Consider the following 15,561-nt stretch of genomic DNA (forward strand, 5'->3'; position numbering starts at 1 on the left):
GACTTCCCTGGGTCAACCTATTGCTCTAGTGTCATGGAGATGAGATTTGAGTCCTTTGTTCTTAGGAAGGCATTTGGTGGTTGGAGCTGAGCAGATGTTTGACTCCCACTGATTATGCAGGCAGAGGGAAGAGTCTAGTGAACATTGCTTAGTGAGATGTTATATTCCCTGTTCACACAAAAAGGGTTGACTGTTTAGGGCATGTGGTGTCCTGTCACCAAAAGATGAACCAAGCACACCCACTTAAGAGAGATACCCACTTGTTGTCATACCTACACTCCAGGAATGAACTGCTAAAAGGGTAGCAAGGGTGGAACTGCTAAGGGTACCTTAGACCATGTCAGAAGGACCCCACACCACTCCTTCTAATAATCACCACTTTGTTCTCTGATGTAAATGATCAACCTGCCTTGCTTTTCTTTTTGTGAACACAGATGAGCCTTTGACTTACAGCAGCATGGTGTACATTGGTGGTGGTGGTGGGAGAGAGGGAGGGTTGTGGTCTCCAAACCTAGATACACACAAGACTTTTCAAGGGAACTGGTGAAAATTGAATGTCAAAGGCCCATCCCCAGGACCAAATCTATCCTTAGTACAATACTCTATCTAAGTCAGTGGTTTTAAGCTCCTGGAGGGTTTGTTAAAACACAGATTGATGCCTCCTGCCTTACAGTTTTTGATATAGGAGGTCAGGTGGGGCCTGAGAGCCTGGATCTCTAACCAGCTCCCAGGTCATGCTGCTGCTGTTGGTCAGGGAGCATCTGTGAGCACAGCTGCTCTAAGGTATGCCTCCACTTTCAGGGCAGCAGCCTTGTGAGCTAGGTCAAAGCAAAGGGGCATCCTCTCTACACTACAGAAGAAATGCTATGATCTTTGTTGGCCAGGTTGGACCTTTAATATCCTCCACCTGCTCTGCCCAGTACTGTAGCCACTAATCACATGTGGCTTTTTAAATGTAAATTTAGTTTTATTAAAGATAAGTTTAAAATTTTTGTTCTTCTATTGCATGAGCCCCATTTCAAGTGCTGAACAGCCACATGTTCCCAATGGCTATTATATGGGATAGCACAGATGTAGAGTGTTTCCTCACTGCAGAAAGTTCCACTGGATAGCACTGTTCTATAATAATTCCAAAAATTGTTTCTTTCTTTCTCTCCAAAGGTTGGCTGTTAGCCACACTATATTATTGTGAAAAATAAACCAAACAAAATCCTTTTATGTATATCAGAAACAGAATGTTAAATCTTTTTGCTTGCTCATAATAGCAACCTTCACTCACCTATTTGTATCAAGTTAGGGTGAATCTCACAGACGTTTTAATGCAAAAGAGATTAAAAACGTTAGCAACATTGTTCAAAATATAGCTCCACACCCATGCTGTGGAACTTATGAAACTCCCTGGAGATGAGGTCTACAGGGAAGCCTTGTGGGCAACAAGAATCAGGCAACACACATGGAAAATTCAAGTGGCCATGGGCAGTCCAGCAACCACCACTACTGGAGGGAAGCATGGGACAGGGCTGAGAGTAGACCAGAACAGGATGTACACTGGGTGTTTTAGGAAAGTTCACATTTCTACTGCAAGGTGCATAGCATAGCTGCAGAGTCTTCTTTTTGTTTTCCTTCCTAGAGGAGAGATTTGGACTCACTCAGAGATCCTTGAGTGCCCCACACTAAACATGACTTTTCAGAAGGCTAATTTTTTTTATCTTTTTGTTACAGATTCATCTGAACAGCAGGGGACTGATCTACTCCGTGGGCCTGCTGCTGGCCTCTGTCTTTGTCACGGTAGATTTACAGTTCTCTCCTCACTTTTGGGCTCCCATGTTCTCCCTCCCCCACACCCCCTGGGGTTCTTTGGCTACAGAGTTTGTTTGGACACCAGATGGGCTTGTCCTCCTGGTGGATCAGGACAATTGGCCTCCAGATGTTCCATCTTTTTTGTAACTGTTTCTTCTAGAAGTGGATCCCAGCATCCCACTAGAAAGTCCTCTCTCTCTTAATAAAAAGAGGCAGCCTCCTCTCAGAAGTATGGCCTTGTCTCATGTCAAACACAAATTATTTTATCAAAAACAAAGAGGAGATCCCACTTTTTCTGAAAAATTAGTCACAGAAGGGTACATTCAATGAATTGATTATTCCAGTTCACTAAACATCTTCATAAATACATGAGTTTGACCAATACTCAGCAACTAAGAATATATTTTATTGACAGTTCACTTTTATGCCATTCCACTATCTTGACCATTTTTATATCCCTTTGTATAATTTAATATCCCAACCCAACTGACACATATGGTTCAAACAAATTTGTACCAACACATGGACTTACCCATACAAAGTATCCACTAACATGTAAGTATGCTGTTGAATTTCCACATTAAACATTGAGACACCATATGTTTTTCCTGAAATTTTCAAAGAAATATTAACTGGATTATACCTAGCATGTTAACATACATATGATAGAGAACGGGAATTCAGAAGTACAGGCAGGAAGTAGGAAAGGTAATTTACAGCATCAAGATGGGAGTCAAATGTCAAGGTTAATACTGCCTTACACAAAAATGAAAATCTATATAATCTCTTATAGTTTAGACATTCTTCAGGCCATATGACTTAGGGTTATGATACATATAATGGTCAAATATTGTGCTTAATGTTTTGCATGAATTTTTTTATTTGGAGCTCACCACACCCCCATGAGGTAGTCACTAATATTAGCTCCATTGTACTCATGACAATAGAGAAGTTGATACCAAATGATAGAGGAGAAAGCTGTCTGATGGAGCACATGCTCATAGCAACCTACTTCTTGCACTGTGCATAGTTGTGCAATTTAAAGGAAATGTGGCTAACAACTACCTGGGCTATCTTAATGAGACTGTCAAAAGACTGAAGGGAAATTAGTTTGGAGAATAAGAACAATTTCAAACATAAGCTTGCAGTGCCTATTTGACATTCAAGGGATGAGGTCAAGAAAGCCATTGGAAAGATGAATCTGAGTTCAGGAGAAATTTCCAAGCTGGAGACACCAGAATGTAGATGATGTGTCAGGCCATGCAATTGGATGAGTTCACCAAGTGAATGAGCATAGATAGACAGGAAAGAAAAGAGCCTCAAGATCTGAGTCAGGGTGATGAGGATAAAACCCCAAAAGAAACAAAGAGCATTCAGAGAGTAAGAGGAAAACCAAAACCAGAAAAGTGTGGCAACCAGAAGCCATGTAGAGACAGTGCTTCAAGGTGGAGTCACCATTAGGGTTAGAAATAGAGAATCATCAGTGCTCTGGACAAGGTGGCTTGCAAAGTGATGGGGCAGAGGTTGAGTAGAATAAATTAATGGAGAATGGGAGGAGAAAAATTGGAAGCAGCTGCTATTTACAACATTTTTAAGTTACCTTGTTATAAAGCAAGGAAAGAGTGGAAATCCAGAAAAAGTATAGATGAGAGAGCTAGCAGCATTCTTGTATGCTATTTGGAATAATCCAGGGATAGGGTGGGTTGGTTGGAGATAAAAGAGGCAATTGCTGGAATCACTTCCTTAAGCAGCACAAGGCAGTAGAGTGTCATGCTCACGTGGGAAGAGTGGGCTGTGAATAGGATCATGGACAGGACGTGGACAGTGGGGCCTCACTAACAGTAGAAAAGATATGCAGGTAGATGTGGTGGTGGGAGCCCTGTGAAATGAGAACAAGATCATGAGCTAAGAGTGACAGTAGAGAAGGGAGTGTTGGGGGTTTGAGGAGAGAGGAGATGTGTGAAATAGCCACATAGGAAAGGGAGAGATGGTGGACTAGGAACTGTGGGATGACTGCCATAAGGCATTATGGCCCACTTAAGGTTTGTAGTCTTAAATTTAAAGTGAGACCCATCAGCCTGACTGGCATTTTCCTCCAGCCTGGGTCAGCTGCAAGGAAGCATCCTGGAGTAGATGGGAGCTTGGCTTAAACCAAAGAGCTGTGGCTTAGCCAGCAGGGGCAACAAAGCTAGAGAGGCCAAGGAATGAAGGTGGATGCCAGGAGTGATGATAGCACTGTAGTGACTATAGTGACTATAGCAATTGCTGGAGGAACTTAGAGGGGTAAAGAGGGAAAGGAGTACAAGATGGGTGCAGTTAAACAGTGGTAGTTCCAGTGAATTTTGGGTCATGGGGTCTTCAGAGTTGTGGGAGTTGGGGTACCAAAATAGAGCAAACAGGAAAGAAAAGAGATTTCCGGCACAAAGTGGGATGTTTGACAAGCTCTAGGCTGCAGGGCTGTTCAGTAGAACTTTCCACAATGCTGGTGCTGTTCTTTGTCTGCTCTGGACAGTAGCCACTGGCCTCCTGTGGATATTAAGCACTTGAAATGATGCTAGTGCCACTGAGGAACTGAGTTTCTAATTTTATTTGATTTGCATTTAAATCAGGATGGCCAAGTGTAACTAGTCGTTACAGTGCAGGTCAAGGGTGTGGCATGGGAGTGAGGGGTTGAGATAGGGTGGAGGACAAGAACTCAGAGAAATGGTATTGGGAAGATCCTCTTGGTGGATAATTAAATCACAAAGAAGGGTGACAGGATTGCCAATGACAGGAGTTGTAGTGAGCAGAAACTTAGGGCTCTGAGGAATGCCAGGAGCACCTAGGGTTGACTCCAACTAGGAGAGTAGAGTGTGACTGTCCAGAGACTTTAGATTCCAAGCCCAGTGCTTTTCAGGAGAAAAGAAGGAAAAGAGTATTGAAGCAGCAATGAGGAGCAACAACTTCCTGGCCTCCAGGAATAGGAACTTGAAGAGATACAGCCACTATCTGTGGGCTGGTGTCCTCAGGGAGAACCAGGGTCTGCTTGGGACAAGAGGGTGAAGTGTCAGCCCAGGTAGTGGCAGCACAGAGCAGTGCAGGGTTGGAATCCAGGGTAAAAGTCGGGGGCTGCTCTGACTGTTTGTTACTCCCATCCTTATGGCTTTTTAAAGTGACTTTCCCACAACCAGCAGGTTCTGACTTTCCCTCTTCTTGATTTTGATGTTCTTATGTTCTGCAATGTGAGAGATGGACTTTGTGGTCCCAGAGAGAATCAGTGCCCTGCCTGACCCTCTGACTGCTGCCCTCTGACCCCCCTGTGTATTGCAGGTGTTTGGCGTTCATCTGAACAAGTGGCAGCTGGACAAGAAGCTCGGATGTGGGTGCCTTTTTCTGTATGGTGTGTTCCTGTGCTTCTCCATCATGACAGAATTCAATGTGTTCACTTTCGTGAACTTGCCCATGTGTGGGGAACATTGATATACTGGGCCACCCACCAAGGCTCAGTTCCTTCTTTTCTGTGCAATACAAGACCCGGATGCACACCGAGTCACAGGGGCCCCCAGGACCGGGGCTTCCATCTCTCCCGCGCTGTTCACCAGCCTCCGCACCTGCCTCGGTGGCTCAAGCTCTCCCTGCCCCTTCCCTCCTTCACTTCCTCATGTTCTCCCTGCCACCCAGCCCCTCTTGCCCATCCCTTCCAGCCACCTTCATGTGAAGACTTTTACCATCCACCTGAGTTTTCAAGCTCCAGAACAGTGACTGAAATTCTAGAAAACTGGCTGCTAACTGGCCCAAGCCGGACAAAACTTATTACAATCCCTCCTCCTTTTTTAAGTTATTGGATGAAAGACTAACCTAATTTATGACCTGAGACTGTTAAAGAGTTAGTGAGGAGAGGGTACACTGATTATAGGGAGTGTTTTGGATTCTGTTGTGTTGTGAGGTGATTCCTAGGTTACTAGGTTTTGGGGGATCGTTTCACTTTGTGGGGAAGAAGAGGCTCTCCCTTTCACTCCTTTTCTTCCAGAGATGGAGAGAGCTCCTCTTGCATCTTCTTCTACTGGAGTCTGGGTTAGTGGATGATCCACAGGTTGCCCCCGCTTGTCTTGGGATCAAATCCCATGTGTGTTGGAACATGTGTGGATCTTGTGGCTTATTAGAAGAACAACTGAGCTAGGCCACTGGAAACAGATACGTGACATTTCATACCCAAGAATGCCCCCAGAGTCCTGTAGGTGTTGCCTAGGAGGTACAAGTTTTTCTAAGAAGACAGCTTCCCACATGTCCATTATGACCTTCACTTTCTCACTAGATTCTTTCTAGCCTCTCAAGCAATAGTCCTAGCCTGCCTGAGGCCTTTGTCAAGGGGCCCTGGTTAAACATCCATCTGTGACGTGCCAGGCAGTTAGCAGCAGAAGCTTCCCAACCTGTGAGTACCTGAGATGTGCTCTCATGGCTTGACATTTGGGATGACAGGGAGTGACTCAGAGGCCACCACTGCTTTCTGTGCAGGAGTTACAGACACTGGTTTCTTGGAAAATGGAGAGAAGCACACTTTGCACAGACATCGTCAATAAAGTCCCAATTTGCCACTCGGTATTGAGTACACTGGATCCTGACAGCTGGCTCTTGGGCCAGTGTCCTTCCTCCAGGATGCCACGGCTGAGCTGCCCAGCTCCACCCATCCCCTCCTGGAAGGATGGCAAGGGAAGGAGAAGACAGAACTGACATCTTTGAAACCACAGAATGTGTTAAATGCAGACTCGCTCAAGGGCATAAGTTATTGTGAAGGTTGTAGCCAACCACTGCTCAACAGCCCTGCTAGATTTTGTATGATGCTGAATTATTATGCAAACTAATTCCACCAGTTGAGACCCACCCATGCTTGTTTCACTTGTATTTATTGAAACTGTGGATTCTTGCCCCTGCTCCCCCTATATTTACTTTAAGCACTGATCACTAATAATCTCTTCAGTATGGTTTTCCCTGTCCCTTGTACACATTCTGGTATGAATTGTAAAAATAACCTGCTACAAATTGGTTGAATGTCTCTGTCAAGAGTGTGAAACGAGGTGAGCATTAGCCAATGGGGCACTTGCCTGATGGAGGACTGGAAAAAGAAAATCACCAATTTGGGCTCTCAGAGCTAAGACACACTTACTGATTCTGTTGCACATTTTGCACTGGTTTATGGCAATTGTTTTCTTGGACAGATAGTGTAAAATAAACTTCTCTGTTCGGTATCCTTCCTTGATCAGTGCATATTACTTTTTCCTTGGATTCTGGAATGTTGAAACTGTTTGAAATTGAGGAGTATGCCTGCAAGGGAAGAAGATTGCAGTCACCAAGAGGCCAGGTATTTGCCCTTCTGTTTCTGGGTAGACTCACCTGGGAATCTGGTAAATGTCTGGTGGGTTATAAGTATGAAGTGGTAGACATGGATCCCCTCTAAATCTTGAATTGTCTTTAGACCTGTTGTCCTGTAGAATACATGTGACATTATGTTAGGATTCTTTCTTTCAGCTGGACATGCAAGGAAGAGCATGCCAATACTAATGTCCTTCAACAGTGTTCAAGGTCATCATCCAGTCTGATTTTGCTAGTTTTCAATTATGAAAATTAAGATTTCCCCCAAGCCCAGTTCCTTAAAAGAGACAGTAACAGTCACAACAAGTCATGTTCTTGTCCTGCATGACTCTCAAGGAATAATTACCCACATCTAAAAGTGAACTGAGATGAATGAACAAGTCAGGTTTCCACCTGAAAGTCATCATTAATTGATTTATAGAAACTAAAAGAAAAATAGCACCAACATATATTTAACTGTATTTAAAAATGTATTCCCAGGTGATAGAAAAATACTAGATACTTAGCTTTGTTTTAAGTGTTTACATTTAAAAATGTTTTACTACCTTATTTGTGCATGTTTGTAAGTGTATTCTGGACATTAGAGAGGAAATTTTCATTGTGCTGATTGGTGCTTACAAAACATAAGATCCTCTTACATGAAATATTTTGTTATACTAGTCTTAATTAGTTTTATTCTAATCAAAGATATTTGATCTGAAGTTTGATTTTTTAAAAAACATATTTGCTGTGAAATCTTTAGAAACCAAATCATTTGTCTCAGAGACAAAATTCTGAGAGGAGGTAGAGTTTCCATCTTCCATGCACAATGACTGCCAGCCTAGGAACTGCGAAAGTTTCCTTTCTGAAATGAGCATTTGTCCGATTTGTGTCTTGAATTGTTGAGAATGTGGTTCTAAATGAGCTGGCCATCAGTGATACAGAACTGTTGATGTCCCCATTTGTGTGGCTTCCACTGTGCTGGGATTCCTTTGGGAGGGGTTGAGAGGGGTGTGAGGGAAGAAGTTTTTGTCAATATCCCAGACCCAGCAGTATCATCAAAAAAACCCTCTCAGTAATTTTCTGGGATATGCTAGGATATGCTATACCCAGGCTGTGATCTCATGCACAAGGGGGATGTCTCTGTGCCCCTAAACAAGGGAAGGCACACACTGGAGCTTGCACCTCCTCCTGAACACATCCTAGTTGACACCATAAGAAGGTACCTCCAGAACATTTCCCTTTTCTGGGAATTGTGTTTTCAACTTGGTCCAGGGCTGCTATCCACACACATGCCATTCAGGTGGCCTCAGGTACACTGACAAGCCACAGTGGGACATTTCTAGACGGCTTTTCCCCTTCCCAAAGAAAAGTGCTGACCTACCTTTTTAGGGAGAGCACACTTTTATAGGTACAAAACTTGTACCTAGAAAGACCTGAAGGCTGCTCATTATGTTTTCCTAAGTCTGTTGCTTCAAAATTTGTTGTTTGCAGTCATGCTAGGGACTCTTTCTATCCCAAACAGCACATGCACATTTGAACTCATTTTAAGCACCCAGGCTTCAAAGAAAAGCCTAAGTGTTAAAAAGGAAAGAGGGGGAGGGTGTAATAATATTGTAAGGTCCAGGCAGTTTTTAATTGTGGCACATAAAATGAGAATAACATCCAACTTGCAATAAATATAACCAAATGTAAGCCTTAGAACTTTACCTAATTGTTCATGAAAATATTCAGGTTGTTAGGAAAAAATAGAAGAGGGAAATTGGTGATGGTGATGTTGCTCCATGCAAGATTTATTTTCACCCTCTCAAAATAGCATAATTATCCCATTAATAGATAATTATCCAAGTATTTTGATGCATTTTCATCAACTATTTTAAAATAGATGGGATATTTCTATGTTGCATTGTGAGTAGTCTCATGCTAATTAGTGACTCTCATTTATTTTGATATTTTCTATAATAGTTCAACATGCACACACACACACACACACACACACACACACACACACATCTATCTGACACCAAAGCCCTTGTATGAAAACAGTTCAATGAATCTTTGAAATGTTTCCAAATATCCAGCTGTGTATTATGATACATCTGCAAGAATGGGTTGGATTTAGCCAACTTTTCTTTAATGAATAAAAATTGACATGTCACCCTGGCCTGTGTGGCTCAGTTGGTTGGAGTGTCCTCCCATAACCCAGGGGTTACGGGTTTGATTTCAGGGCAGGGCACATACCTAGGTTGTGGGTTCCATCCCCCATCCAGGCATGAGTGCGTGCAACCGCCAGGTCTGGACACGTATAGGATGCAACCAATTAATGCTTCTCTCTCTCCCTTCCTCTCTCTCTAAAAGCAATGAAAAATATCCTCAGGGAAGGATTAAAAAAAAATAACCCATGCGTCCATTGCATCATTACATCATCATCCAAAGATGTGAGCATCTGCAGAGATGCCAAAAAAGTCAGGAACTAAGGCCCTGGATGAGCAGAGATTAGCAATACATGCAAGATAAATTTGCCATCCACCAAAATTGATTTCACATTGAACTTTATGCTTAGTTTAAAAACACAGGGCATAGTAATAAAACTCCACCAAAATCTTTCAGATAGCTTACGGCAGGACACTTATTTCCTTAATAAAGTATGCCCAGTAGTCCATTAACTTAAGAAATTTTCATTGAATTGCAATGTAGCAAACACCAACTTGTAGAGGTTTTAAATATAATGAATAGTCATAGTTAATATTCATTTTGTTTTTCATCTTCATTTTTGTAGCAGGAGAGAAGAAGATTTAAGACTACAGTTTTGACATATGTGCCATTTAAACCATAAACTGAATTATTTACATGAACACATCCACATTTACATGGATCACATTTTTTCTTTACATTACTCCTTGTTTATTCAAAGCTGAATTTGGTGATGTCATATCTTCTGACTTGTTGAGACAATTAATCTAGTGACTGACTCCAAAAAACTGCATATGAAACTTGGAATGAAATGTAACAAAGAATCTCACAATCCTCACAGTGGTTTTTCAGGCACTTATGATCCATGACTACATGTCAGCTAAAATGAGATGTGTACATGTGTTTTTGACATAAAGTTAACATTTTTAAATTCTTGCTGAAAAAAATATATTCACTTAGTTTTGTATCTTTCTTTATGATACATAAGTCAGATGCTTTTTCTCTCTCATATGATTGAGGAAGATGTGCTTCTTAAATACTAGATACTAAGCCTGTGTTCTGCTTAGTCATCATTATGCTAACGGCTAATGGGATCAAACCAAATGCCCACTTCTTTATTTTTAGAAGTTATTTTGTCTACTGGTTACAGGTTCCTAAAATACTAATTCAAGAATATCTAAAAATTTATTGCCATATCAGGTGGAATTGTTTCCTCCAGTTGCTTAGAAGTTAAGTATTGTGTTCAACATCATATATAAAAAATGCATTTATACATTTACTCATCTTTTATGTACAGATATCTGGGCCCCATCCTTGAGTTTCTGGTTTAGTGGGTCTAAGGACAGAGTCAAGAATTTGCATTTCTCACCAACTCCCAATTGCCAGCAATGCTGAGACCCACTGTGAGGACCACTGTTGTAAATAATGTCCTTTGCCCACAAAGCCACATTTTTCCTACACCAACCTCCACCAATGTCTTTGGTTTATAGCTTATGTAAAGTGCACACACACAGAGATAGACTATTTCTTTCACTGTTTTAAAATTCTTTTTTCTTTCTACTTCTACTGAGATCTACGACTGTTGAAAGTAGAAAAAGATATATGGTCAACTCTTCATTATCTACATTCTCTATCATCCTGCATGTCTTTTCCTAGTTGAAAACAACTTTTAAATTAAAACTGAATCAGATCAAAATAAATGGTTTAAGATAAAGATGCAGGAAAGCCAAGATTCTGGATGGAATATTAGCTCAGCAAAGATGGGAGCAGACAACCACCAATTTCATTCAAGGTGAAAAAGTTGTAGTTTTAAACTACAGTAAGAGGAATTAACAGTGAATATATTAGAAATTTTCTGCACATGAACTCCCATTTTCACATGACAACCATATATGTAACAGGGTGCAGCCAAGGAGGGCCCCCAAATGGGGGTTTGTAATGGGGTCCAGAACTCAGGGTTTCCAGGAAATATTAGAAAAAAATATATATAGGACGTCCTCACCCCCATAGGTCTGAGCTTGGGGGATGGGACGCATGGAGCAGGGTCATTGAGAATTGTTTTGAATAGCAACAATTTTTCAGATAACCTCTAGAACACTCTTTTGACATATCTATAACTTTTAACTGATTTCATAAATATGTTAAACAGCTGTGACAATGCTTTGAGTCAGGGAGATGGGAGTGACTTCAACACATGAAGCAACTGCGAGGCAACTCCCCATGGTTACAGCATCTGCAGAGAGCTTGGAGATGATTGGCTCCACACGATGGGGCCATGCCTGCCTGGACTTACTATGGTAGCCCCGTAAAGCTGGAAGAATACAGGAATGCTGGTAGGTGTAACATTGTGGGAGGATTCAGAAATGGGGCTGCAGAGGAAGATTGGCCCTGGGATTTAAACCCAGGTGTGGCAGCCAGGTTGGGGCTTTTTGGGACCATGCGGCTTTGGCAAAAGTTGGGACTGTGCAGCTTTAGGGTGCACCCTTTTTGCCATGTAGCTTAGGAAGCAGGAGAGACTTTGCCTGGAAGAAAAGGGGTGAAAGGATTCTTGCTAGTGGGCCATAAGAAGGTATCACATGGTTTTGGATTAACTGGAGGTCAAGGCAGTGACACAACAGATGGTGCCAGAACCGAGTGGCTTCCTGAACCATGGACTTCTTTTCCTGAGACACGGTACTCTGGACTGGACAAAGGAGAGAAGGGAGGACTGTGAGTTTGTGGGTATTCTAAAGGACTTGAATATTTTTAATGAAGACATTAAATCATTACCCTAAGTCTGTATAACTTTTTAAATAAACAATCCCTTTCCTTTTCACCAATCTCTGGCATTGAGAGACATCATTCCCTGGTGTCAGGCAAGGCAAACCTAGTACAGGGTGGAGGGATCCCCAGAGCACAAGGGTGGGTCCATTTGGTAATAGTATATCGTTCACCACCACCCCCGGGTCTGTTCTGTAACATATATAGCTAACTTTCTAATCTAAAAATGTTATTTTGATGCAAATCCATCCAACAAAGATATCATGGCTCAGAAACAAAAGTTGGGCTTTATAGCCCAAGTGCTTCAGACAATTGCTTGTGCCTGCACCATGGTCTTGCCTAAAAAACAAGAGCAGAACACCCTAGCCATACGTTCTTTCTGGGACTCAGAAAACTCCATTGACAGGTGGCGACCCTGGTCAGCTTCCATGTGGAAAATGGTTGCTAACCCCAGGTAAGAGTCAGGCATTAGCCAGATTTGTGCCTATGGCTGGACCCTAACTGTGGCTTGGGCCCTTGGCTTATCCACAAGAACCTCAGGGGACACAACGTGCTAAAAAATGACATGGTAAAAGCCACATTTTTATAGCCACTAAAAGTTTTGCTTAGAGTCATAAGTGGAATTAGACATTGGTTTGCATAATCCAGCAGGCATTCAGGAAGACAGGAGGAAGGGAAATTCTTCTTTTCCAGAAATAAAATATCGTATGCTTGGCCTGTGCCAGTGTAGGGGTGGTCAGCCCAAAGGCAATGATATGTTATACATCCCTCCCTAAATCTCTCTTCCTGGAGGTAGTATCTCCAGCCAAGAAACATGCTCTCAGGTGGCAATGCTAGTGGGAGACCCACTATACTATGTTACAATGGATACAAGATATTCCTTCCTATTTCCAAGACCCCTCAGTGATAGAGGGAGCCACTTTATGCTTCTAGGCAGAATTTAATCTGTTGCCTAACTGTTAACTAAGGACCTATTTTAGGAGGAAAAACTAGAACTTTGAATAGATGAGATTCATACCAAGAAATTCACTCATCTATTATAAACAAGGCAAATCTGCTATAAAGGAGGTAAATCTGTTCTAGATGAGGCCAATCAATTAATTGGAGGCATTGATTCTGAATGTGCCTTGGATGAACATAGTAACAGAATTGTATTACTCTCAAAAGGAATCTGCAACAATTTCAAATTTTAATTCCATTGTAGTATTTTTTTCAGAAAGGAACTATGCCTTTAACATGAGTTGACTGGCTAAACAGAAAGTTTCACAATTTATATATATGAAGTCTGCAACAAGAAAGCCTTTTAGAGTAAGTGGTAAGCTTTCCTCTGCACCCTATCAGGAAAATCAATGTCATGCTTCATGGTTTCTTTTGATAGTTAAAGACATGATTTAGTGCTCTGTAAAGTAAAGAGGTCCCATCTCAAATTCAGCCCCACCCCCAATAATTCTGATTTCTATTATCTGTTTCAGGCTGCCCAGATATCTCTACCATGGTTCAGAGCCATGGCTCCTGGAAGACCATTTAGGATGTTTCATTGTGCAGATACAAAAAGAAATACAGTGTGCCCTGTAGGTCTTTGCAACTCAAATATGTGGATGGGCCTTGAACTGGCAGCTTTGATTAGAAAGAGAGACTTTTGGAATTTCTATAGAACAGCATTGTCAGGTAGAACTTTCTGCAATGTTGGTAATGTCCTATATCTGTACTGTCCCATAGAGCAGCCATTAGGAACACATGGCTGTTGAGTACTTGAAAGGGGCTCAAGTACCTAGGAATAGAATTGTTAGTCTCCTGCCATGTCTGGTGTGGCTCAGTTGGTTGGAGCATCATCACATAAACTGAAAGACTGCAAGTTCATTTCCAGGTCAGGGCACATACCTAGGTTGTGGGTTCAGTCCACTCCCCACATGGTTGGGGCACATATGGGAGGTATCCAATCATTTCTCTTACATTGATGTCTCTCTCTCTCAATCTCCCCCCCCCCCCATTCTCCCACTCTCCCTTCCTCTCCTTCTGGAATCAAAAAAGAAAAAAACTGTTTAGTCTTATTGAACTTTAATAAAATTAAACTTACATTTGAAGAGCCACCTGTGGCTACAATACTGGGCAGAGCAGGTGGAGAATATTAAAGGTCCAACCTGGCCAACAAAGATCATAGCATTTCTTCTGTAGTGTAGAGAGGATGCCCCTTTGCTTTGGCCTAGGTCACGAGGCTGCTGCCTTGAAAGTGGAGGCATACCTTAGAGCAGCTGTGCTCACAGATGCTCCCTGACCAACAGCAGCAGCATGACCTGGGAGCTGGTTAGAGATGCAGGCTCTCAGGCTACAGGTGATATGTACAAACATTCAAGACTGAGAAGCTCTGTGAGTAGAGATATCTGCTCTGCTCTCCAGAGGACACCATTTTCTAGGAGGTCACTCTGTATTGTCACTGATATCAGTGTATATTTGAGGAATTGCCAAATGCGACAGGCACAGATTATGGGCAGGAACACATTTGAAATTAGGGATGGGTTAGTGGATTTGGAGGACAGAAGAGTCATATTTTAGCTCCAATAAACCCTCATTTGGGTGAGGTTAAAAGAGTAACTACAGAGAATTCAAATAAAGGGGCAAGATTTAACTCAGGGTGTGTCTCACCTAACTTTCAAATTCACTTCGTATCAGATATGCTACCAGGTAGCTTTACTAATATTGGAAATTCCTATGTTTTTCTGATAAACTAAGCAGATCTATCTCATTTCCATATTGAATTGGGAACTGATTCTACAGTTTTCCTTAAAAAGCCCCACAGATTTCGCCTCACTTGCAAGAAAAGAACTGTCTCCTTTAAGGCTATTTAAAAAAATAGCTCAACCAAGAAAATCATTGCATTTAGCAAAAGGGGCAGAAAACAGAAAAAGGATGGGAGGGGTTTATGTAACAGCAATTCTTGTAGTAAGTGTGGGGACAGTCCCACTGGGAGGACATTTAAACTGTAATTTCTGAAGTGATATTCGGGACCCAGCTGGATGGTGGTAAAGTTCAAAGACAGAAGGCAGCACAGCCAGGAATTTGAGTAGCAAATGACTCAGTTCACAGGATATTTTCTTCACCCAGGGGAGCACCAACAGTCTTTTGTTGTGTTGGTGGTGTTGTGTAATCATCTCAGTGTAGTCATCTTGGTGTGAATGAGAATGAAAATCAGTCTTTCTGCAGCTTGTGGAAGTAATTTAATCACAGCTCTCTACACGCCAAATTCTGGACACTTAGCACCAACAGCCCCTGAACTTTCCATAGGGTTGACTTTTCCTTTCCTAGGGATGTGCTGTCTCAGCATTCCTTCCCCTTTTAGCACCTCCAATCCAAATACAAAACAGCACATTGGTTTGTTTTGAGAATTGGTTTTAAATACCTCTTTCACAGCTGCTCAGGCCGTTCCAAGTACCTTAGAAATTGTACTCCATTATTCAATAATAACGTTTATCTACTGCTCTT

The 15,561-nt window shown here is 42.0% G+C and overlaps 1 protein-coding gene across 1 annotated transcript in view; it reads left to right on the forward strand.

Moving 5' to 3' along the window:
• The window catches only part of SLC24A3 (solute carrier family 24 member 3), a 554,001-nt gene extending 546,976 nt beyond the window's left edge, over window positions 1-7,025 (forward strand). Inside the window, exons 16-17 of the mRNA XM_045833580.1 lie at window positions 1,723-1,788; window positions 5,110-7,025. Coding sequence (XP_045689536.1) covers window positions 1,723-1,788; window positions 5,110-5,259 — 216 coding nt within the window. The 3' untranslated portion in view covers window positions 5,260-7,025. The remainder of the gene's footprint in view (window positions 1-1,722; window positions 1,789-5,109) is intronic.
• The last annotated feature ends 8,536 nt before the right edge of the window (window positions 7,026-15,561 follow it).

This window comes from Phyllostomus hastatus, unplaced genomic scaffold (genome assembly GCF_019186645.2).
Source record: "Phyllostomus hastatus isolate PE091 unplaced genomic scaffold, TTU_PhHast_1.1 phas_contig_17, whole genome shotgun sequence".
Lineage (NCBI taxonomy): Eukaryota > Metazoa > Chordata > Mammalia > Chiroptera > Phyllostomidae > Phyllostomus > Phyllostomus hastatus.